General features: G+C 37.6%; 2 protein-coding genes and 1 pseudogene across 3 annotated transcripts; all 3 read left to right on the top strand.

Annotated features, from left to right (window-relative positions):
• Nucleotides 1-400: 400 nt before the first annotated feature.
• LOC135587757 (receptor protein kinase-like protein ZAR1) lies at nt 401-2,884 on the top strand. Its single transcript, XM_065079504.1, has 2 exons — nt 401-2,002; nt 2,070-2,884. The coding sequence occupies exons 1-2, from the start codon at nt 559-561 to the stop codon at nt 2,666-2,668; spliced, it is 2,043 nt and encodes a 680-aa protein (XP_064935576.1). The 5' UTR covers nt 401-558; the 3' UTR covers nt 2,669-2,884.
• Nucleotides 2,885-12,870: 9,986 nt separating this feature from the next.
• Nucleotides 12,871-16,698, top strand: LOC135587759 (protein PAL OF QUIRKY-like). 2 transcript variants are annotated; one of them, XM_065079506.1, is made up of 3 exons: nt 12,871-14,154; nt 14,302-14,870; nt 16,407-16,698. In XM_065079506.1, exons 1-2 carry the CDS (start codon nt 12,956-12,958, stop codon nt 14,819-14,821), a joined length of 1,719 nt encoding a protein of 572 aa, XP_064935578.1. In that variant the 5' UTR covers nt 12,871-12,955; the 3' UTR covers nt 14,822-14,870; nt 16,407-16,698. The 2 variants fall into 2 exon arrangements, with proteins under 2 accessions (XP_064935578.1, XP_064935577.1); XM_065079505.1 differs by lacking the exon at nt 16,407-16,698 and having other exon boundaries at nt 14,302-15,169.
• Nucleotides 16,699-18,315: 1,617 nt separating this feature from the next.
• Nucleotides 18,316-21,744, top strand: LOC135586016 (lipid phosphate phosphatase 2-like; annotated as a pseudogene).
• The last annotated feature ends 298 nt before the right edge of the window (nt 21,745-22,042 follow it).

Genomic DNA, 22,042 nt, shown 5'->3' on the forward strand with positions numbered 1-22,042 from the left:
TAGCAAAAAAAAGGTGGTAAAAAGTAGTGCGGATAAGAGGCAACATTCTATTCTTATAGTGGATAAATTCTCAATAGAGATGTCATCTGACAAATTATTAGAGATTTTTTCTGCTTTAGTTGCCCTTAAATATCTTTTTGAACCAGATGGAGCTTACACACCTTCAAATTAAAGGGCCTTTGTGAATTCAAACTAAGGCAAATGTACAAAGCAACAGAAGAAAACAGAAACAGTATGTGTAGAGGTGGATGAGATCAAACCTTAAGGATGCTTTGCCCGCATGTCAAACTCCTGTCACCCAATATAAAAAAGATCATTATCCCATCCATCATCACATGCAATTTCGCCTGTCATAAATTTCCTTCTCCAAGTGACAAAACCCCCTCACCAAACTCCATTCCAAGTTGATCTCTCTCTCTCTCTCTCTCTCTCTCTCTCTCTCTCTCTCTAGGTGTCAGTGGTTTCTTCCCAAACTCCCTCACTGCTTCCTTGTTATGCATTTCTTTTCTGAGCTTGTTTAGAGTAGTCACAGGAAGAAGACGATTATTCTCTTTTTTCATGGAGTTTCAACTCAGGAAATCTCCTCTCTGGGTTCTTCTTCTTCTTCTTCTTCCTGTAGTCGCGTTGAACGAGGAGGGCCTTGCACTTCTTTCTTTCAAGTCAGCCGTGCAAGAAGATCCTGATGGTTCCATGGCCAACTGGAACTCCTCCGGTGCCGACCCGTGCTCTTGGAATGGGATCACTTGTGAAGAAAGAAGGGTTGTCTCCATTAGCCTCCCAAAGAAGAGGCTTTTGGGTTCTCTTCCTTCCTCGCTTGGCTCCTTCTCTTCTCTTCGGCACATCAACCTCAGGAGCAACAGGCTTCACGGGAGCCTGCCTTCCGGACTCTTCGCCGCCGGCCGGCTCCAAAGCCTGGTTCTTTACGGGAACTCCTTCTCCGGTCCTGTTCCTCCTCAGCTCGGCAACCTCTCTCTCCTCCAAATCTTGGACCTTTCGCAGAACCTGCTCCATGGCGCAATACCTGCTTCTATCCTCCGTTGCAAGAGGTTGAAGGTCCTTGATTTCAGCCACAACAACTTGACGAGCTCCATCCCGGCAGGCTTCGGGACCAATCTTGCCGCCTTGGAAAAGCTCAGCCTTTCTTACAACAGGCTCAACGGTTCGATCCCTAGCGACTTCGGCAACCTGTCTAGCCTTGGTGGCACGGTCGACCTCTCACACAATCTCTTTTCCGGTGCCATTCCTGCAACTCTCGGAGACTTACCGGACAAAGTCTACATCGATCTTGCGTTCAACAACTTGACCGGCTCGATCCCACAGAATGGAGCTTTACCGAACAGAGGACCAACTGCATTTATTGGAAATCCTGGGCTTTGCGGTCCGCCATTGAAGAACCCCTGTTCTCTGTCGAGCAGAGCAGCCAGCAGCCCATGGCTATTGCCATCCTTGCCGAGTGACCATTCACCTCTAGCTTCTGAACCCAACAATAGCAAAAAAACCAGAAATGGTCTGAGCAAAAAGTTGGTGGTAGCCATAGTCGTAGCTGACGTTGCTGCAATTGCTCTCATGGCTATGCTCTTCTTCTATTGTTACAGGAGAGCAGTGTCTTCCAAGAACAAAGATGGGAAGAAGTGTTTATGCTGCGGGAAAGATGGAAGCGAGACTCCGGCAGAGGATGCTGAGCAATTTGATCTCATACCAGTAGATAAGCAGGTGCGGTTCGACTTGGAAGATCTGCTGAAGGGCTCCGCCTTCGTGCTGGGGAAGAGTGGGATTGGGATTGTGTACAAGGTGATCTTGGAGGACGGATTGACACTGGCGGTAAGAAGATTAGGCGAAGGTGGGTCGCAGAGGTTCAAAGATTTCCGAGCAGAGGTGGAAGCCATCGGAAAAGTGAGGCATCACAACATCGTTCTCCTAAGAGCTTTCTACTGGTCTGCCGACGAGAAACTTCTTATATACGACTACATTCCCAATGGCAACCTCTCCAATGCAATCCATGGTAAGTGTCGAAGAACTCCTTGCTAGATTACAGTGCATCTGCTGATGGCCATTTCTGTCGTGCATAGGAAGCATGAGCTTGTCGCCGCTGTCATGGGATGTGAGGCTTAAGATCATGAAGGGGGTCGCAAAGGGTTTGGCCTTCTTGCATGATTTCAGCCCCAAGAAGTACGTCCATGGAGATCTCAAGCCAAGCAACATACTCCTCGGAATAGACATGGAGCCATACATATCGGACTTCGGACTTGGGCACCTCACCACCAACATGGAAACAGGAACACCATCGATCAGTCCTGTTTGGAGCAATGCATTGTTCTATCAAGCTCCAGAGGCAATCAAATCTCTCAGACCATCACAGAAATGGGATGTGTATTCCTATGGAGTCATCCTACTGGAACTGATCTGTGGAAGATCTCCGGTTGTTCTGATGGAGACTTCGGACATGGACTTAGTTCGATGGGTTCAGATCTCTATCGAAGAGAGGAAGACACTGTTGGATGTGGTAGACCCTAATTTGACCCGGGAAACAGAGAGAGAAGATGAGATTACCACTGCACTCAAGATAGCATTAGGCTGTGTCCAGTTAAACCCCGAAAGCAGACCATCGATGAGGTACGTCGTTGACTTGTTGCAGAGATTAACAAGCCAGAAAATGTTGGAAAATTGACCAGCGAAAATCTCAGTTTCATCTACCTCAAGCAGTAACTGTGGTTGCTCAAACATTACCTAGTTTTATCAGACAGGCAAATCTATATATGCAGCAGGTAAGAACAGTGCACTGTCCGTCTGAGTTAGATCGAGATGTTCTTTTACCTGCATGCTGTTAAATGTACCATGTCTTAGTCTCCTTTTTAATGGATTAAACTATGATTTGAAGTATTAATACTTGAAGTCAACCCATAAACAATCAACACAATTTCTTTTTTATAGCATAACTAGTTTGTGCAACAGCAAACGCCTACCATTTGCACTAATGGGTTAGCCAACCATGATAAGCAAAAAGTGTCTTCATCGGTAAACACTTTGATCATGTGAATGGAGGAGAAAAGAGGTTGAAGAGAAAGTGAACCCATTGGCATTGATCTTAGGACAGAAAGACTTAATCTGTAGCATTTACGAATCATGTCCTCCCCCTATTTTACCAGCCTTCATTTACTGTGACAGTCAAAATTTTGATCCAACCACAGCTTTGAGAAAGCTGCCAGTATGTCAACAGAGATGACGTCTACTTGGAGCCCAAATATTATCTAATGTATACTTAATATAAGCTTATTCCGACCTAATTTGAAACTATTATTGTGGATCCAAACATATGTAAGACTACCTAGATTTTGGGGTGTGACTTAGCTTTTAAATTGGATTCAATGTCTTGTTGTATTGATTTAGATTTGGAATTAGGATATTTTAAAAGGTTTTTTAAGATTTACTATAGTTCCAATATGCTCATGATCAGATCAGACTCAACAATGTCTAGGTCCGATTAGACTCGCAATAATCCATCAACTCAAAATTTTGAGGTTGACGCATTAGCTAACTGGAACAGGAATAGAGGACCGATCAACTCTTGGGATATTGTTACATCCCCTATCTCTCTCTCTCTCTCTCTCTCTCTCTATATCTATCCCTTGTGTTTCCTCTGATCATATGTTTACTTTTAATACTTAATGAATAGTTTTCTTTAAAGAAAACTAACGCATAATCTTGGTTAAATTTCTAATGTATAACAATAATATTCCTAATCATCGGCTTAAAATAAAATAATTTATAAAAAGAAAAAAAAAATAGTATTAAGATATAGTGAGTGACTCACAAACTTAATAAGCTTAATTTTTTTGAATCGACTCAAACTCAACCATATAAAAGAATGGTCGATTGCTCCCATCCGAAACAGCTTGGCAATGTATTGTCTTGTACACTAAGTTTCTACTCCACCGCCGTACAGTGTCGGTATTACCGGACTGTTCACCTGGGGTATATGAACGGCAGTCCTTTTCTTCCCGGGAGAACGTCGCTGTTGATAACTAGTCCGTGAAGCTGAAAGCTTCTGCCATAGGAGAGCATTGATTTGTGATAGTACCATGGATGATTCATTCCAACATTGCCGTACTTCAACTTGCATGCTACCACCGGAAGCAACCATGATTCCCTCAGCTTGAATCCTTGAAGGAGATTCAGAAAAATTTCACAAACTGATTTTTATCGAATGACATCCGAATAATAATGGGGGGTGGGGGGTGTGTTTTATAAATGGATAACTATGCTTTTGACCTTTTAATTTTGTTATATAATTCTGCTGAGATTAAGTTTGAGTCTATCAAAGTAGTTGTTGGAAAAAATATTATAATATATTTTTTTTTTTTATAAATCAAAATAAGTTCTTTATCAAAATACTAATTTATTATTAAAAAATAAATATTAATCAAAATAATATAAATAATAGAATAATAAATCAATCGAAATATTAATTTTTTTACATGAAAAACTAAAAATCATGAGATCGTAGTGTACTTCAAATCTTCATTATCACCGATAATGATAATAGAAATAAATCTTCTCTAGAATAACTATAGGATCATAATAACATCAAGAACACAGATCTTAGTTTAACAATAATATATCATCATCACCGTAGATAAATTTCATCAAAAGAAAAGTTTTGGTATCACCAAGTAAATATATCAGAAAAGTATCTCAGAAAAGACAAATCATAGATCGGCACTATTAGGATTATAGAGCTTATTGTAAGGATCCTCTTCATAAAATTTGGGTCAAAACCAATGAAGTTTAGCCACTTTATCGTCTAGTAAAAATCTCAAAACCTAGCTTTTTCTCTCTCCTCTCTTTGTAATTTTTTTTTTTCATCATTGCTCTCTCCTCGCAGACCTCTCACGTTGTGTACGTCTCTGCTTCCATTTTTTTTTAATAAATCAGATTGAGGCTCAATGCTCAAATCATCTAATCGAAGCCCACCTATGGTTGGACCTAACAATTCTCTCCCTCCAACTCATATGGTAGGCTCTACTAAGCCCGTTCTTCGTCTACATACTTCAAGCTTCTCCTTAGGTAAAGAATTTATCAATATGTCTAATATATTTTTATTGGTATGCACCTTTTTTAAGTGTAATTCTTTTATCTCAAGCAGATCATGAATCTAGTGATATCTTACGTCAATATGTTTGGATCTACAATGATATGTTGAATTCTTGGAGAGGTGAATGACACTCTGACTATCATAGTAAATAGTATATCCTTCCTATTTCAAGCCCAATTCCTATAAAAACTTTTTCATCTATCAAGATTCTTTGTAGGCTTTAGTAATTGCTATATATCCCACTTTTATGGTTGATAAAGCAATATAATTCTATAACTTAGATTGTCAAGAGATTGCTCCCCCTACAAACGTCATCAAGAACCTCGAAGTAGACTTCTTGGAATCAATATCACCTATCATGTCTACATTTATATACCCCTCTAATATAGGTTTACCACTTCCAAAACATAAATACAACCTAGAAGTACCCTTTAGATATTTTAATATTCATTTCACTATTACCTAATGTTCCTTACCAATATTAAAGAGAAATCGATTGACAACTCCAACTGCATGAGCTATATCTAACCTAGTATAAATTATAATATATATCAAATTGCCTACCGTAGATGAGTAAGCGCACTCTGAATATTTTTTTTTCTTTCTCACTTGTAGGATATTATTTCAAACTAATTTTGAAATGACCTACAAGTGGAGAACAAACTGCTTTCGCTTTACTCATGTTGAATCTTTCAAGAATATTTTCAATGTAAGTCTCTTGAGATAACTAAATCTTCTTATTCTTCCTATTATGAAGAATCTTTATGTCAAGTATTTGTTCTGTCAATCTCAAGTCTTTCATAGCAAAAAACTTACTTAGCTCTCTTTTAAGTTTTTCAATTTTTTCAATATCATGGCCAATAATCAACATATCATCAACATATAGTAAGAGAATAATGAAATCATAGTCTAAAAACTTTTTTGTAAACACACAATGATCAAATGTGGTTCTATTATATCCTTAGCTCATCATAAAGGAATCAAACTTCTTGTATCACTATTTGGGTACTTATTTGAGTCTATATAAGCTTTTTCTAAGCTTGCATGCTAGACTTTTTTTTTTTTAATTTTGAAATATTCTGATTGCTCCATGTAAATTTCTTCTTCTAAGTCACCATGAAGAAATACAGTTTTCACATTAAGTTGCTCAACTTTTAAGTTCAAGCGGGTAGTCAAACTAAGAACAACTCGAATATAATACATTTTCACCATAGAAAAAAATATTTATTCAAAGTCAATACATTTCTTCTGACTGAATCATTTTACAACTAATCATACCTTGTATCTTTGTTGTGAGCTATTATTTTTAGTCTTCAATTTATAAACTCATTTATTCTTGAGAGCTTTCTTCCCTTTATGTAACTTTACCAAGTCATAGGTGTGGTTTTCAAGCAAGGATCTCATCTCTTCTTGCATGGCTTTAGCTCACTCATTCTTGTGCTCATATACAATAGTTTATTAGTAAGTTTTTAGCTCTCTCCTATTAGTAAGCATAATATACTCATGTGGAGGATATCTTGTAGACGGTTGTCATTTTCTTGTGAATATTCTTAATTGAATCTCAACTGGTGGTGGAGATGCTTGCTCAATTTGTTTAGTTGGTTCAACATCATCAAATATAGGAGCATCGTCACTAATATTTTCACCAGAATCTTCTTGTTTATCTCCCCTATGATTATCATGAACTACAAGTGGAAGAATTGGATTCAAACTCCAAGGAATATAAATAGAGATTTTTGGCTTATCAACATTGTCACCATCATCAAATAATTGATCTTCAAGAAATACAATATCTCTACTTCTAATAATCTTCTTGTTCATTGGATTCCATAATCTGTATTCAAATCCTTCATTATCATACCTCAAGAAAATACATGCTTTTGCCTTGTTATCAAGCTTGGACCTCTCATATTTGAAAATATAAACAAATGCTTTGTACCCAAAGACTCTCAAGTGATCATAAGATACATTTTTCTCATTCCAGACTCTATCTGGAACATCATCTTTCAAAGAAACTAATGAAGAAAGGTTTATTAAATCAACTATAGTTATCATAACCTCCTTCCAAAATGACTTAGGTAACTTAGCATGAAAAATCATACACCTAATCCTTTTTTAATGGTTCTGTTTATCCTTTTTATCACACCGTTTTGTTGAGAAATTTTTGGAATTATTTTCTCAAGTCTAATACTATGGAACCTGTAATAATTCTCAAAAGGACTCCTGTGCTCGCCACCATTATCTATTCGAATACACTTTAACTTTATGTCAATTTCTCTTTTAATATTAATATAAAACTCTTTGAAAACATCGAGTACTTAAGTCTTTATATTTCAAAGCAAAAGTTCAAACTTTTCTAGAATGATCATTAATTAAAATAATAAAATAAAAAGTACCTCCAACTGTTCTAGTTTATATAGTATAAATATCAGTGTAAACCAAATCAATAATATTTGATCTTTTAAATGACAAATGAGTATAAAAAGTAACTCTATGTGTTTTTCCAACTAAGCAATGATCACAGGATTTAAGAGATGTACCTAGTAACTCCGGTAAGAGCTACTTTATAGCAAGAGTTTGAAGTCTCTTCTTGCTAATATAATCAAGTCTCTTATGTCAAAGATCTATGCTTTTACCCTTTTGAATTGTATTAATCTCTCATTTATATAGCTTAGTTTCCATTACATAGAAAGAGTTTAGCTTCTTTCCTCGTCATAACTAGAGAACCTTTGGTGAGCTTCCATTTGCTTTCACCAAAATAGTATATAAATCTCTCATCATCAAGTCTGTCTATATATATCAAGTTAAAACGAATATCTAGAACATGTCTAACATGTTTGAGTATCAATTTGCTCCTAGTACTGGTCTCCATATAAATATCTTCAATATCCACAATCTTAGATATACTACTGTTTCCTATTTTGACATTATCGAAATCACCAATAGTGTAAGATATGAAGAAATCATCATAAGAAGCAATATGAAATGAAGTACTAGAGTCAATTACCTAGTTATTATCTTGAGCTGCAAGACTGACATATCCGTCATCATAAATAATAATAATATTGCTTTCAACAGCAATTGTATTGGTCTCTTTCTTATTTTTCTTCCTTTTATTCTATTCTCGCTTCTAAAACTTACACTGTTTCTTCATATGACCTGGCCTATTGTAGTGAAAATACTTGATATCTCTTCTAGACTTAGATCTTCCTCTATAATCATATTGATTTCTACTATAACTTTTTACACATCTTTCTTGTTTTTCAATAACAAGTGCATTAGAAAAAGATTCTTCTTATTCTTTCCTTTTGATATATTCATTTAGCAAACTATCTTTAGCCATATCTATGGTTGGAGTTCCCACTGGCGTAGAGTTACAAATTGTCACTACATACGTTTTTCAACTTTCAGATAAAGAGCTGAGAAGTGACAATTCTTGCATCTTATCATCTATATTCATTTTTATAACAATTAGCTTATTTGCAAGATTATGAAACAGGCTTATATGCTCAATAATGTTATCATCATCTTTATACTTTAAATTGATAAGCATTCTAAGGAGAGAAATTCTATTTCTTATTATCTTTTTCGCAAAGAGAGTTTTTAACTTTTACCAAACAACATCAACTTTAGTTTCATTAGAAATATGCTCATGCAAATTTATATATATCCATCTTCTAATATAAACAATGATTTTTCTATGTTAAACCTCTCATTTCTAATCTTCTATAGTAGAAGGTTTTTCTTTAACTTTGATGGACTTATACAAATCTTTGCAATAGAACAAATATTCTATCATATGTCTCTAAGTAAAATAATTTGATAAGTTCAATTTAATCATACCGTCCGACTCTTTCATTTCAATCACACAAAAAAAACTAGCATAAAACAACATGATGCTTTGATACAAGAAAAACTATTGTAGTGGAATAATTCTTTTCATTCTTTGTGTATCAAAATGGGTTCCTCACCAAAATACCAACTTGTTACTAAAAAAATAAATATTAACCAGAGCAGCATAAATAATAGAATAATAAATCAATCACAAAATAAGACATTAATTTTTTTACGTGAAAAACTCAATGCGGGAAAAACCACAGGATCGTAGTCCACTTCAAAACTCTACTATTACCAATAATGATAATATGTTTACAATAAATCTTCTCTAGAATAACTAGAGGATTATAATAATATCAAGAACACGAATCTTGATTCAACAATAACATATTATCATCACCATAGATGAATTTTATTCAAAGAAAAATTTTTATATATCCAAATGAATTTTATCCAAAGAAAAATTTTTATATCACCAAATGGATATATCATAAAATCACCTTAGAGAAGATAAATCATAGATTGACACCATTATGATTATAGAGTCTATTACAAGAATTCTTCTCATAAAATTTAGGTCAAAACTATTAAAATTTAACCGTTTGATCATCTAACAAAAGCCTCAAAAAAATTTTTTTTTTTAATAAATAAGATTTAGGCTCAACCCATCGAAGCCCACCTATGGGCTATACCTAATAGGAGTAGATTAGATGGAATCGAATTTCGATATTTTTGTGTAGATTTTTTTCTTCTCATTTTTTTTCCCATCTTTTTTTGTCTATATCGATATTCTTCCCATATCCATATTTGCCATCTCTCATCTCTCGTTCTTAAAAAAGAGAGATGAAAGAGGAACGATAAGAGATTGATTTGATTCCATTTAGAGAATTTTAAAGATAAAATTGATTACAGCATAAGGATAAAACTAAATAATTTGATAAATAAAAGAGCTATCGTGATTTTTACAAGCTAGTATCTCTAGTCATAATCATGATTTATTTTAAATCAAAATTGAATCGTATCGAGATCAGATTCAAACCATAATCGGGCTTGGATAATTCGATTCCGCTTCCAATGACGTACAATTGGAATCTGAATTGACGATTTTGGTTTAGTTATAAAACGAATTTGAACCAATTATATTAAAAAATAAATAAATAGTCAATGATCAGATTGATCGTTGATCAATACTTTGGGCCCAACGCTAATCATTAGACCTAGGATGACAAATGATCAATTTATCCAGATTAAATAAATGATTATTTTCAAGAGTTTTTTAATTATTATATAATTAAAAAAATAAATATATAAGATAAATTTATTAAAAAATTTGTATTCATTTTTATGTTATTACATTATGAAATTACATCCATTTTTCGAAGTAAAATTTTCGATCAAATATATATATACCGGAATCGAATTTGAATCGGACCCAAAACCACTTAGATTCGATTCGATTCCGATCATCATGGGTAGGTGTCTACTCTGGGTCCATTTAGCTCGTCTTTTCCTGGTTGAACTCGTGAAGCTGGATTTGATTTCCAAGTAGGGAGGGTGGAGCTATTACCACAAGCCGACAGTGTGTTTTTTCCCTTTGTCAACAAACGTAGAAGCTATCGAACAGCTGCTGAGATAATAACAAGACGGCATACTTTACCTGAATAGTGGGAAACGAAACGATGGGCGACCGCAATGGTTTTTTTACTTTCCGTGCACTGTATAAGAACTGTAGCTCTCTCTGTCCCAGCAGACGGACGGGTTGTGGTCACCATCAGGGACACATTGATTGAGGTTTTCGACCGTGGTTGCTCGTGACGCCACGGCGGTCATCGTACCCCTGCACCACTGTAATCCCACAAGCGCACACAGAGAGGGAGAGCCCGCGGTACAGCAGGCTATGATCCAAAGCTCTGCCACTGGTCAGCCGTACTATACAGCACTCCATGTACCGAATCCGATTCCACCTATTGTTTATGCGTTAGTACGACTATATATATATATATATATATATATAACGGTTTTGATTAGAAAATATTTAGTAGAGATTTAATGGTCAGGCGACGAGTGTGATGTGGTTGGTTTTAAAGGGATTCCACTGATTTAGGATTCCATCGTCATCTAAATTACTTACCAAATCATCTACGAAAGGTAGGTTTAGAATAGATTGGGTTGTTTCAAGGTTAACGTGCACAAGGAAATGAGAGAAGGTGTCTCTATCATTCACTATTCAATGTCTATGTTCTTCGAGAAATATCGGAGGCCGGTGAGCAGTCACAGTCGTGCGTTTTAATACATTGTGATGATCTCAGTACTTGCCGCTCTCTTCGACTCTCACACTCTCTCCTCCACATCGTTATAATTAGTGTTGATCGAAGGATTATGAGAGTGGACACAACAAGCAACCTCAACCTCTTCCATATCTCAATTATAATGGTCATTACGTGCCTTCTCTTCAACTCCACCTCACGCTAAGTTTGTAACAGCATTAACAGATAACGATATTTGAATAATTAAGACAAATGTCATACCAAACTTCAAAAATCCATAGTCATTATAATACAAAGTTATTATACTGATGATATGACACGTGGATAACTGTTGATGTGTTATTATGATTTGATCCTACATGATTAATAATATATATCGATATGAATATCAACTCGACTCCATAATTTTAATTGATCACTGCTAACAAAGTTGACTATACCAAACTGTTATTTTAGCTTTTACAATTCCACGTAATTTGACAATCCATTAATGACTTAATAATATGAGTAATTATTTTAATGATTATCTATTATAAGATAAAAATATTTTCAATTGCATTCTGAAGGACATTTTTGGTTGACTTTACGTTTTAATTTTATAGTTGATAAATTCTCTAAATTTATATTAACTTTAGTACGGAAGAAATTTTATCGAATGCGCTCTCGATTCTTATAGAGTCTCGATTTAGTTCTCAATATTTTAACCTAAAAATTCATGAACTTGAACTTTATTGGTTTTGAACTCTAATCACATGTTAAATAATCAAAATTTATTATAATAATTTTTTTAAAAAAAATAACATATGGGTTTAGAGACGGGAGAAATTTATACCTAACTTTTCTTGGACAAGCTTCTACTTTTAGCAACTTAATTTTGTGCGTAGACTCGAGGTCTATTATATATAAGACATATTAATGTGGTTGATTTTTAATCTCTAGAATATAATTTTTTTAAATTGGATTTGGATCTAGATATTCTTATTCATATAAATTTTCATAATATTAATATTAATATGATAAATATTTGGGACTCCACATGTGCCATCTAAAGCCTAATTAGACCAAAAAAAAAAAAAAAGTCATGTCGACATAAATTATAAAAAGCTACAAATATTTTTAGAATCATTCTTCGACTTTAGCCATGGCAGAGATTTCATTGGCCATGTTCACGAGACGATTCTTTTCTTCCGGATTTCCAAACTCGAGCTTGCATAATTAGATTTGGAGTCGAGGTTACCAAATTTGGCTAATATTAAGTCTCGAGCGTGACAAGACTTTAAAACCGGATTAGGTGGAATCGATCCCAAGCTGACCACAAAATTTCATAGTAACAAATATACATTGAGAAACAAATGCGTGAGTGAGATGTAATGAGACTAAATCAAAGAGTGGAAGCGATCAGAAGGGAAAACGTTGAATACGACCAAAGGTGGGGTGGCGATGGGTGTCGACAAAACCCGATGTAACAAATGTTTACTATTTATTTATTAGCCTCTCTGGCAATAACCTCCGTTTGGTAAGTATTTATTCGTGGCATATCGCACTTACATTTTCTTTATCACATCAACATCGCTGTCTCAGCAATTTTCTCTTTTTTTATCGCCATTAATACTAAAATAGAGTTTAAGAAAAGAAAAAATAATAATAAAAAAACGTCCCTTTTTTCTTGTCGTCTGCCCCCAACTCCTTTCCCTTCCCTCGCCACAGATCCCCAATTCGATCCTAGCGGACCCCCTCCCACATCTCCCTCGCTCCGACCATGGAATCGGCGGCGACCGCCGTCTCCGTCGGCGCCTCCGGCCCCGGGTACCCGGACTCCGCCGACTCCTCCCCCCGCTCCCGCGGCGGCGACTCCTGGGACGAACCGTTCCCTCCGTCCGCCGTCTCGGCCTCGTCGCGCCTCCGCCTCATGTGTAGCTACGGCGGTCGCATCGTTCCCCGCCCCACCGACAAGTCCCTCTGCTACCTCGGCGGCGAGACCCGCATGGTCGTCGTCGATCGCCACTCCTCTCTTGCTGACATCTCCGCCAAGCTCTCACGAAAGCTCCTCGGTGGCCGCCCCTTCTCCCTCAAGTACCAGCTCCCCAACGAGGACCTCGATTCTCTTATCTCCGTCACCACCGACGAGGACCTCGAGAACATGATCGACGAGCTGGATCGCATCTCCGCCGCCACCGCCGCCGCGGCCTCCGGAGGCGGCGGCTCCACCCGCTCCTCCCGCCTGCGGTTGTTCCTGTTCCCGTCGAAGTCGGAATCGGCGCCTTCGTCCACCATCGGGTCGCTGTTGGACGAGTCAAAATCGGAGACTTGGTTCGTGGACGCCCTCAATAGCGCGATTGGCGGCATGAGTATGGACGGCCTCCCTCGTGGCCACTCTGCCGACTCCGCCACGGTCGACAGCCTCCTCGGTCTCGAGGACAACTCTTCCGTCCACTCTCGCAAAGGCGGCGGCGGCGGCGGCGCTGCTTCCCACCCGGAGCCTGAGCAGCTCGTCCTCCCCCGCCCCGACTCCGCCGGCAAGCTCGCACGCCATGGCCAAGATGTTCACTCCGTCCCCGATTCGCCGATGCTCGATACGACGTCCTCCTTCGGATCCACTTCCTCTGCTCCATCCCTCTCTAATCTCCCACCTATTCCCGTTCCAACCGATGACCGCTACGCCGATCATCGGATCTCCGGCCTCGACGACCACTTGGCCCACATGAACCTCTCTTCCGACTCCGCCACCAGCCAGAGGCCGGACGATGGTTTCAAAGAGCCAATCTACGCTCATCACCTCCAGGTCCCTCCCCCCATCCCTATTCCGACCGCTTCCGATTCCATTCCCACCATCTCCGCTTCGGACAACTCGAACAGGGTCTTCTCGGACGACGAGAAGTCTGATCATGGCGTCCGTAAGCCGCCACAACCCCCAAAACCCACACAAGTCGACGCCCCCTCCTCCGATCCTGCATCGAGGTATCATCATTCTGGTTCTTTGACCCTCCTCTGCGAAATAGTTGTGATTTTTTTACTAAAATTCCAATTAAATTTCACCTTAATTTCTTCATCAAAAGCTACATATTTGAATTTAAACTCTGATCCAAATGTCTCTTTTGATCGTAGCTACCGTGCTCCATTGCCGCCGGTGGATGCTCCAGGTTTTGTGTTGTCTTCAGTGCACCCGGAACAACTCCAGCAGCAACAAACCCATTCCCAATTTCATCAACAACAACCACAGTTTATTTCGACGAATCCCCATTACATCCACCATACGGGGGCCGGTACAGGCGTTCCCATGGCTTCCTACTACTCTATCGTGCCCCAATCGATGCAGCAATTGCCACAAGCACACCCCTTTGATCCCCATATTCCAATGTACTATGTGCCTGTACGCCAAACCACACCATACCCTTATGCCGGAACCGGGTATCATGTGATGCAGCATCCTCATCTTTCTCAGTCCCCTGCAACGATGGCTAATTATGGTTATGAAGTCACGGCTGCTCCTGGCCATCCTCAGATATACTATTCGCAAGCCTCTTCACAACCAGCATTGTCCCGGCAGTATCAGATGGCAAGCTCAACAGCTGTGATTCCTGAAGCAGGAGCTCCTGGAGATTCAAACACATCCAAAACATCATGATCACCAGTTGATACCCTGGTTAATAGGAAAAAGGAAATTTTGATTGGAGGTAAAGTAATCTGCAGTGAGCTCATAATTTCGTACAGTCTTATTACCTACAAATTATGTTTCGTTGGTTTTCTCATTTGATGTGTTGTTTAGTGTTTGGTTCGCGTGAATTGGTGTTGTATGTCAGTTTGTTGTCATACGAATAAAGGAAATTGGTGTTTGCATGTGTTTATCCTCCTGTCAATGGTTTTAGGAATCATGCTCGAGTCCCAGGGGACTATGTTATCTTGCTATTAGATCAGAAATCTGTCATGTTAAAGATATTGTTACATTATTAATTTACAGCAGTATTTTAATGTATCTACTGTTTTTATACAAGAAGTTTCACATGGTTATAGAGGAAAGGCTTGTTTCTCTCTTTTTTTTTGTCTCTTTCGTTTCTAGGCAGATGCATACAAACCAAAAGCACTCTTTTTCTTCTGAGTGTGTGAACACTGATAATGATGTGATTTCAGGACAGCTATTTGGATGCAGTGAGATACTAAAATTAAAGGTTTTTTTTTTTTGCTTCATATATATTGTTTGTTTTCACAAGTGATGGTCTCTGGATCTTGGCAATTTGCATATATGATTCTTCCTTATTTTACAAAACACACTAGTTGCTTAACTAATCCAACTCGAGTTTGACATATAGTAACACCCTATTGATCTTCCTATTATTGTGTTTTGGTCAGTGAAGAAAGTGCTATTAGTTGACTGCAGTGTTTCCTGTCTGCAACATGTATAATCTTTTCCTGCCGTCTTTCTTTTTAACAAGTGATCTGTATCTTTGATCTAAAAATAGGAATCGACTTGTGGTTCGTATCATTTTCTCTATTGTTTTAGGAGGTTGAACCAACCTTAAGAAGATAAAACTTGTGGTATAAATACTTAAATGGTTTCTTTTCTCTTGTATTCTTAGACTGATGAACCTAGTTTTAACACTAGTGGCTGGTTTATCCTGCTCTCTTCTGATTTCTACTGAGAAATGCCACTCTATGGATCATGAAATCTAATTCTTTGTGAGAGACAGTAGTGACCTGATTGATAGAGCTTTCCCTCTTGGAAAGATGTGCTTTTTTTTTTTCCTTCTAAGTCTAGTTGTCAGGTATGAACCTTCTTCTGGCATCTAGGAAAGGGTTATAGTCCACTTCTTCCTTTTCTGACCATGAATCTGCGGACCAGATGATATTGAAGTGTTGGTGTCTACATGCTATTCTCTTCTCCATTGCATCTTTAGAGAGAGAACCTGGGAGCTCCATTAACTGTAGCCTAATTTGAATAAGCATTTCTCTTTTATGATTGAATCATGTGCCCTAAATGATATTGCTTATGGTTCCTTGGACTTTTATTAATTGCTTAGTCACTACGCTTCCACCCCAATCTAATTTTACTTGATCTAGACATTGTCAACTATTATTGTGATCTGGACAAAGGCCATGCATCGGAGCTAGCAGTTCATGGTGGGTTGTTTTGTATCCCTTTCAACCAGTGGCCTAGAAGAGAGATGAGATGTGGTATTTTCATCCCCTACTTTGAACTGACCAATTCCATGCAGGATTGTCACCTCATGCAAGGGCTTTCTGATGGGAATGTCATGGCTTTGATCCAGCGCTCTCAAACTGTGTTTTGACCGTTCGTAGCATTGATGTTGAAGCAGTGGGTTGGAATACGTAGAAAGGCAAACAACCGTATAGGCCCTGCTATAACTTCGATGGATACAATCAGCCTAGTTTTTAGCATTATCCAGGAATGCTTTCTACTTTTTTGTTGCATTTGTGATTACTGATAAGGTTACAGTGAGCTATATAATCTTTGAAATCACCAGGATATTTGTTCTCCCTTTTCAATTGGCTTGCATAGTTAAAAACTGTGTTTTCTTCATGCAATTTTCATTGTATGTACCGAGTTTGCATAGTTTTTTCCCCAGAAACCAAGAAATTATTGTAGTAAAAGAATGGACTACAAGCAAACCTGGACCTCTCCACAAAAGGCAAATTATATTGCTCAACAGAGAAAGCATAGGGTTTAGGTTAGGGTTTAGGTTAGGAAGGCCGATTCATGTATCTGATCCACCAGTATCATTCTCAGTTTTATTACAAGCATTTTGTGCCTCTTTAATAAATTTGTTATAGTTACTCTTAAACATGATTTTCTAGAGAAGCTATTGGTTGTCAAATTATGGTAAACTCAATAGTTTTTTTGGAGAAGAAGGTAAGCAACCCTATGAATTAGCATTTAGCTTAATTTTTGATGGCAAAGTTTGTCACGGCTTTTGCAAGTGATATGTAATTCGTATTTTCTAGTAAAAACAAAGAAATTGTGTCCGCCATTATTAGAATAAAATATCTGAGGGAGATAGACGAGCGCTTTGGCACCAAAAAAAAAAAAAAATCGGAAGAAAATAGTTGGAGATATGTTTTTTTTTTCTCCTTTTTAAATCACAAAATAAAAATAATAAATCTTGCTTGATATTTTTTTCTTGAAAATATTAGCCATCACATGACAAGATTATAACTTTTTTTTTGGCCCAAGAAAATTAACTATTTCAATCATGTGTTTTTTTGTTTATATTTACATTTCTATGATAACTGGATCTGATAAATCATTCTCTATGTTTAAGATATAAAAATATATCAAATAATGTTTTGAACACTTAACATTTGATAAGTGATGCATCCATCATAGGATCAAAATTTTTTTAATCTTTAATTTTTATTTTAATTATTTTTTATACTTAAATATATCTAAAATGTTTATCTGATAATGATGTACTTGACTTACTTGCTAAAAGATTCAGTGTTCAAAATTAGATTTATATTTACATGAATTCATGGCTTCAAATTATACACAGAAATTTAGTATAAAAATACGCCAAATGCAAAATTAAAAATCTAATTCAAGTACCTCTGAAATTTATCGCCATGTAGTCTGAACAGAGAGAGAGTATATCTACGTTGTTGCAAGAAGTGATGAGCTTTCAATGGATTTGGGCCCAAATCGATCACAGATAATTGGGGCCCAAACCTACTAGCGGAATCCAATTGCCCATTTCAAAACAGTTCACGCATTACAACGCCTTCGTTCCGTTCCGTTCCGTTCCGTTCTATTTAACTCGAATGCTTCCCCATCTCCCTCCTTCCCCCGTCTCACTCAGCGGTTGCTTGCCTGGGTTTCAAGAATCGTAGAGTCCGGAGAGTCTATTTCCTCCTCCTTTAGATCCTCTAATCTCCGTTCCTTCCTTTCCCTTTACTCGATTTCATTCGAGCACAAGATCAGGTAATGTTTTCCTTTTCTCAAGATTCGCTCGTTTGATTTCTTGAGCGGGAAGCCATCCCGCGTCGTTGTGGCACAAATAAGAAGGTTTCTGCGACCTCTATAGTATGGGACGGGAGGAATCGAGAAGGGAATGAGTGGCATTTCGTGATGCGTTGTTTTGTTTGGCTTGCAGGAAGAAACGCAGGAATATGCTCTCTTGTTGATTGCTGAACCATCGCCAAAGGGTAAAGTCCTTGCTGCCTAGATTTCTATGCTGGGCGTAGGCAACAGTTCCTTTTCTTCCATAGGAACGGTTGATGTCCTTTAGAGATGATGTTCTCATGTGTGCCTTCGTAATCACTAGCAACTTTTGTTGGTGTGCAGTTGTCATCATCGCAGATTGTTCTAGGGTTGAGAAAGGCCCAAATTAGATCTTGAAATGCTCGTTCTTCCTTGGGGTTTTGGCACACGAAATCTTACCATATGTCACTCAGCATGTATTATACCCTGAGCTGTATTGCTCTCTGCAATTGGCTCATCAGCAAATGGGATGTCATGAAAAAAGTTAGTGTAGCCTATTGGGGAACCATCAAGAAAATAGTGCTAAATAAACATGTGATTCCCATTTTTTAGCATTTGATTACCCATTTCTCCTATAATAAATAAGCATAGTCCTGTACCTACAAAGTGAGACAGATATGCTGACCCACGTTTTATAATTGCACAAAACTTGTACTATTTACTGTCATCTTTTAAAGTCAGTTTATGCATGTCCAAATCACAGTTCCACGAGTATTCCCATTCGCAGCACATATGTACTTTTTAATACTAAAGAATATTGAAAATACTTGGGGACTTCAAGCTGATTTGCTTTTCTATTGTTATATCTTTACAGGACAATATGAGAGACGTTCAGCTTGGTTCACACACAGTGCGATCTCATGGAATTAAAGTGGCCAGAACACATAAGTTTGATTGGCTTATACTCATTTTTCTGGGGGTGCTTGTGATGGTTTTGAAAATTGTTCATCCGTTTTACCGCTTCGTTGGAAAGGATATGATGAATGACCTAAGATACCCATTCAAGACCAGCACCATTCCATCATGGGCTCTTCCTGTAATGTATTTGAAGTTTTTCATTTTGTCAATTGAGCCTATTGTAATGTGCTGCAGATACTTTTGACACATTGGTTTATACTTGTAGATAATTGCGATAGTGTTGCCTGCTTCGATATCTATTGCCTTCTATTTCCATAGGAGAGAGGTTTATGATCTGCATCATTCCATCCTTGGTATATTTTTACCTCATCTCTGTATTAAATAGAATTTCTCTTCATACTGATGCTAATTAGTCAGAAAAAAGGGTTTGTTGAAGAACTTAATACTTTTCGACTTCTTGCAAAGGTATCTTTACTGCTGTGCTGATAACTCTGAATATAATGTTGGTCGTGTTTGGCTATAATTTCTTTTAATCCTTTTTGGCACACACACAAAGAAGGATGACCTGAAAACTTTAACTCAACGTGTTTCAATTACTTGCAAAGGTCTTCTTTATGCTGTGCTGACAACTGCGATTATAACCAATGCAATAAAGGTCACTGTTGGTCGACCTCGGCCAGATTTCTTTTGGCGTTGTTTTCCAGATGGAAAGGAGGTTCTGTTACTGGTTCTTGTATCTGTCTGGATTTGTCTTCTATATATTTTAGTAGCATGTTATGACAATTATCTAATTATTGTTTTCAATTGGTTCAGTTGTATGATATAGTGACAGGAAATGTTATTTGTCACGGGGAGGAAAACTTAATAAATGATGGACACAAGAGTTTTCCTAGTGGTCACACTTCATGTAAGTTGTTTCTTATTCTTGCTTCCTTTGCTGCTTTAATTCAGGTACATGATTTTCTTTTGTGAAGAAGAAATGCCAGATATGTTTTGACAATTATTTTTGATAATTTTTAATGCAGACCAAAATTAAGTGCCTTCTATACACACACACACACACACACACACACACTTGTGGACATATAGCTTACATAATTTGGAACCCAGGTGCAAGGTCAGTCCAACCCAAGTGCTTGGACACACTTGTGGACATATAGTTAACCTTTCCTTATGCAGGGTCCTTTGCAGGTCTTGGTTACCTAGCACTTTATTTGTCTGGGAAGATCAAAGCATTTGATCGTAATGGACATGTGGCAAAACTTTGTATTGTGTTTCTTCCACTACTTGTCGCTTCACTTGTTGGAATCTCTCGTGTCGATGATTATCGGCACCACTGGGATGATGTCTTTGCTGGTGGTATTCTGGGTAAGTTAATGTAGTTCATTCAGCATGTTATTATATTGACCTTTAAGCAAGCAGGTCTAAAATTTTTCTTTGTTCTTAATGACTCATGTACTTTTCAATTTCAGGTGTCACAGTTGCCACATTTTGTTATCTGCAGTTTTTTCCTGCACCTTATCGTATGGATGGTAATATTCGTTTGCAATTACGTTGGATGTGAATGTAACTGCAAATATCTGGTAGTGGCCGAGTTATAGGACAGTTTTCTACTAAAGCGATTTGATACTTTAGTAATGCTAGCAGATAAGTCAGAAATCCATAAGGGCCTTCCCCAGCTGAGCTGATTCTTTTAATTGCCAAATTGGTGTAGTAATTTTTATTCTCATTAGTGGGCATACTTTTGTTTTATTCTTGTGTGCTTTACTTGATAAATGTTGTGAGCATTTAACTAATTGAGATACTTTGCTTTATTCAAGTAAATAATTTTCTAGTACCTTATACAGTCCAAAACTTCTCTCTGTGTGCCTTTCATAGGATGATCATATGCCTCTAATCTCAGAAGTTGTATGCTTGTGATGTCTTGTAATAAAAAGCATGTAAAATATGTCTCTGTTGAGATATTCAAGTTGGTTAGTGCATTATTGCACAAGTAATAGGTCTCAGGTTTGAGTCCACCTGTGAACGTCATGTATGCCTATAATGAAAGTTTTTTCTAATTTTTTCTGTTGTAGATATTTTCTAACATTCTCTGCCATCATATAAGTTAATGACGGCTTGCCTGAATTCTGATGGTCAAAGTAAAAAATTCCATTATATACAGGTCTCTTGTTTTCTAAATTGGAGTTGCCAAAATTTGACTATTGTTTTTCTACTTCTTTCTTGCAAGGTTGGGGGCCGTATGCATACTTTCAGATGTTGGAGGAGCAAGGTAGTAGCAATCCGACCAGTGCAGCAAACCAGCAAACCGAAGGCAGCAACATGATCAGGTTATCCCGGATATATACTAATAGATCACCAGCGAATGACTTGGAATATGGGAGGGTGTAAAGCAGGTTTTTTACAGTGGAAGGTTGCAACTTGTAGAGTTTGAAAAGAGAGGGTTCAACCATGTTTGTTACATGCTAGTGCATGGAGTGAGATGGAACTGCCGATACGACTGTTTGTCTACGTGATATCTAAAGGCGATCCTTATAAACTAATTATATCTGCTGCTTTAAGAGCTGTACTGTACATCTGTTACCTTGTTATTTGTATGGTCTTTTTGTTCGAGGGTTCATCAATCCTGCAACGTTTGTGTTAAATGAGGGTCATGATATCTGTGGCATTGTGAGCAACTTGTAAAAGGATCAGTTCAGTAAGGCATGGTTAACTTGCAAAGCATTTATGAAGGCCTTGCTTGATGTAACCTGTGCTGACAATGACATTTTGGATTGACAACAGGAAGAAATGTGCAACCTGTGAACTGAATTACATAGCTTTGATTATTCCCTCGCCACATTTAACTTCTCCATGCCCTAATTTGTGTTAGTTTGTGCTGAATTTTCTTGTTTAAATGAAAGGTTTTTTTGGTTGTTGTAAAGGATAAGTACTGAAGATAGATTTTGATTCCAGGACCTTCTGATCTGACAAGGTCTTAGCATCTTCGTAAGACGT

This window comes from Musa acuminata, chromosome BXJ1-8 (assembly GCF_036884655.1).
Source record: "Musa acuminata AAA Group cultivar baxijiao chromosome BXJ1-8, Cavendish_Baxijiao_AAA, whole genome shotgun sequence".
Classification (NCBI taxonomy): Eukaryota; Viridiplantae; Streptophyta; class Magnoliopsida; order Zingiberales; family Musaceae; genus Musa; species Musa acuminata.

Coding starts and splice junctions, on each gene's coding strand:
- LOC135587757 (XM_065079504.1), top strand. CDS start 559: ATGGAGTTTCAACTCAGGAAATCTCCTCTCTGGGTTCTTCTTCTTCTT. Junction 2,003..2,069: donor CCTCTCCAATGCAATCCATG/GTAAGTGTCGAA, acceptor TGTCGTGCATAG/GAAGCATGAGCTTGTCGCCG.
- LOC135587759 (XM_065079506.1), top strand. CDS start 12,956: ATGGAATCGGCGGCGACCGCCGTCTCCGTCGGCGCCTCCGGCCCCGGG. Junction 14,155..14,301: donor TCCTCCGATCCTGCATCGAG/GTATCATCATTC, acceptor TTTTGATCGTAG/CTACCGTGCTCCATTGCCGC.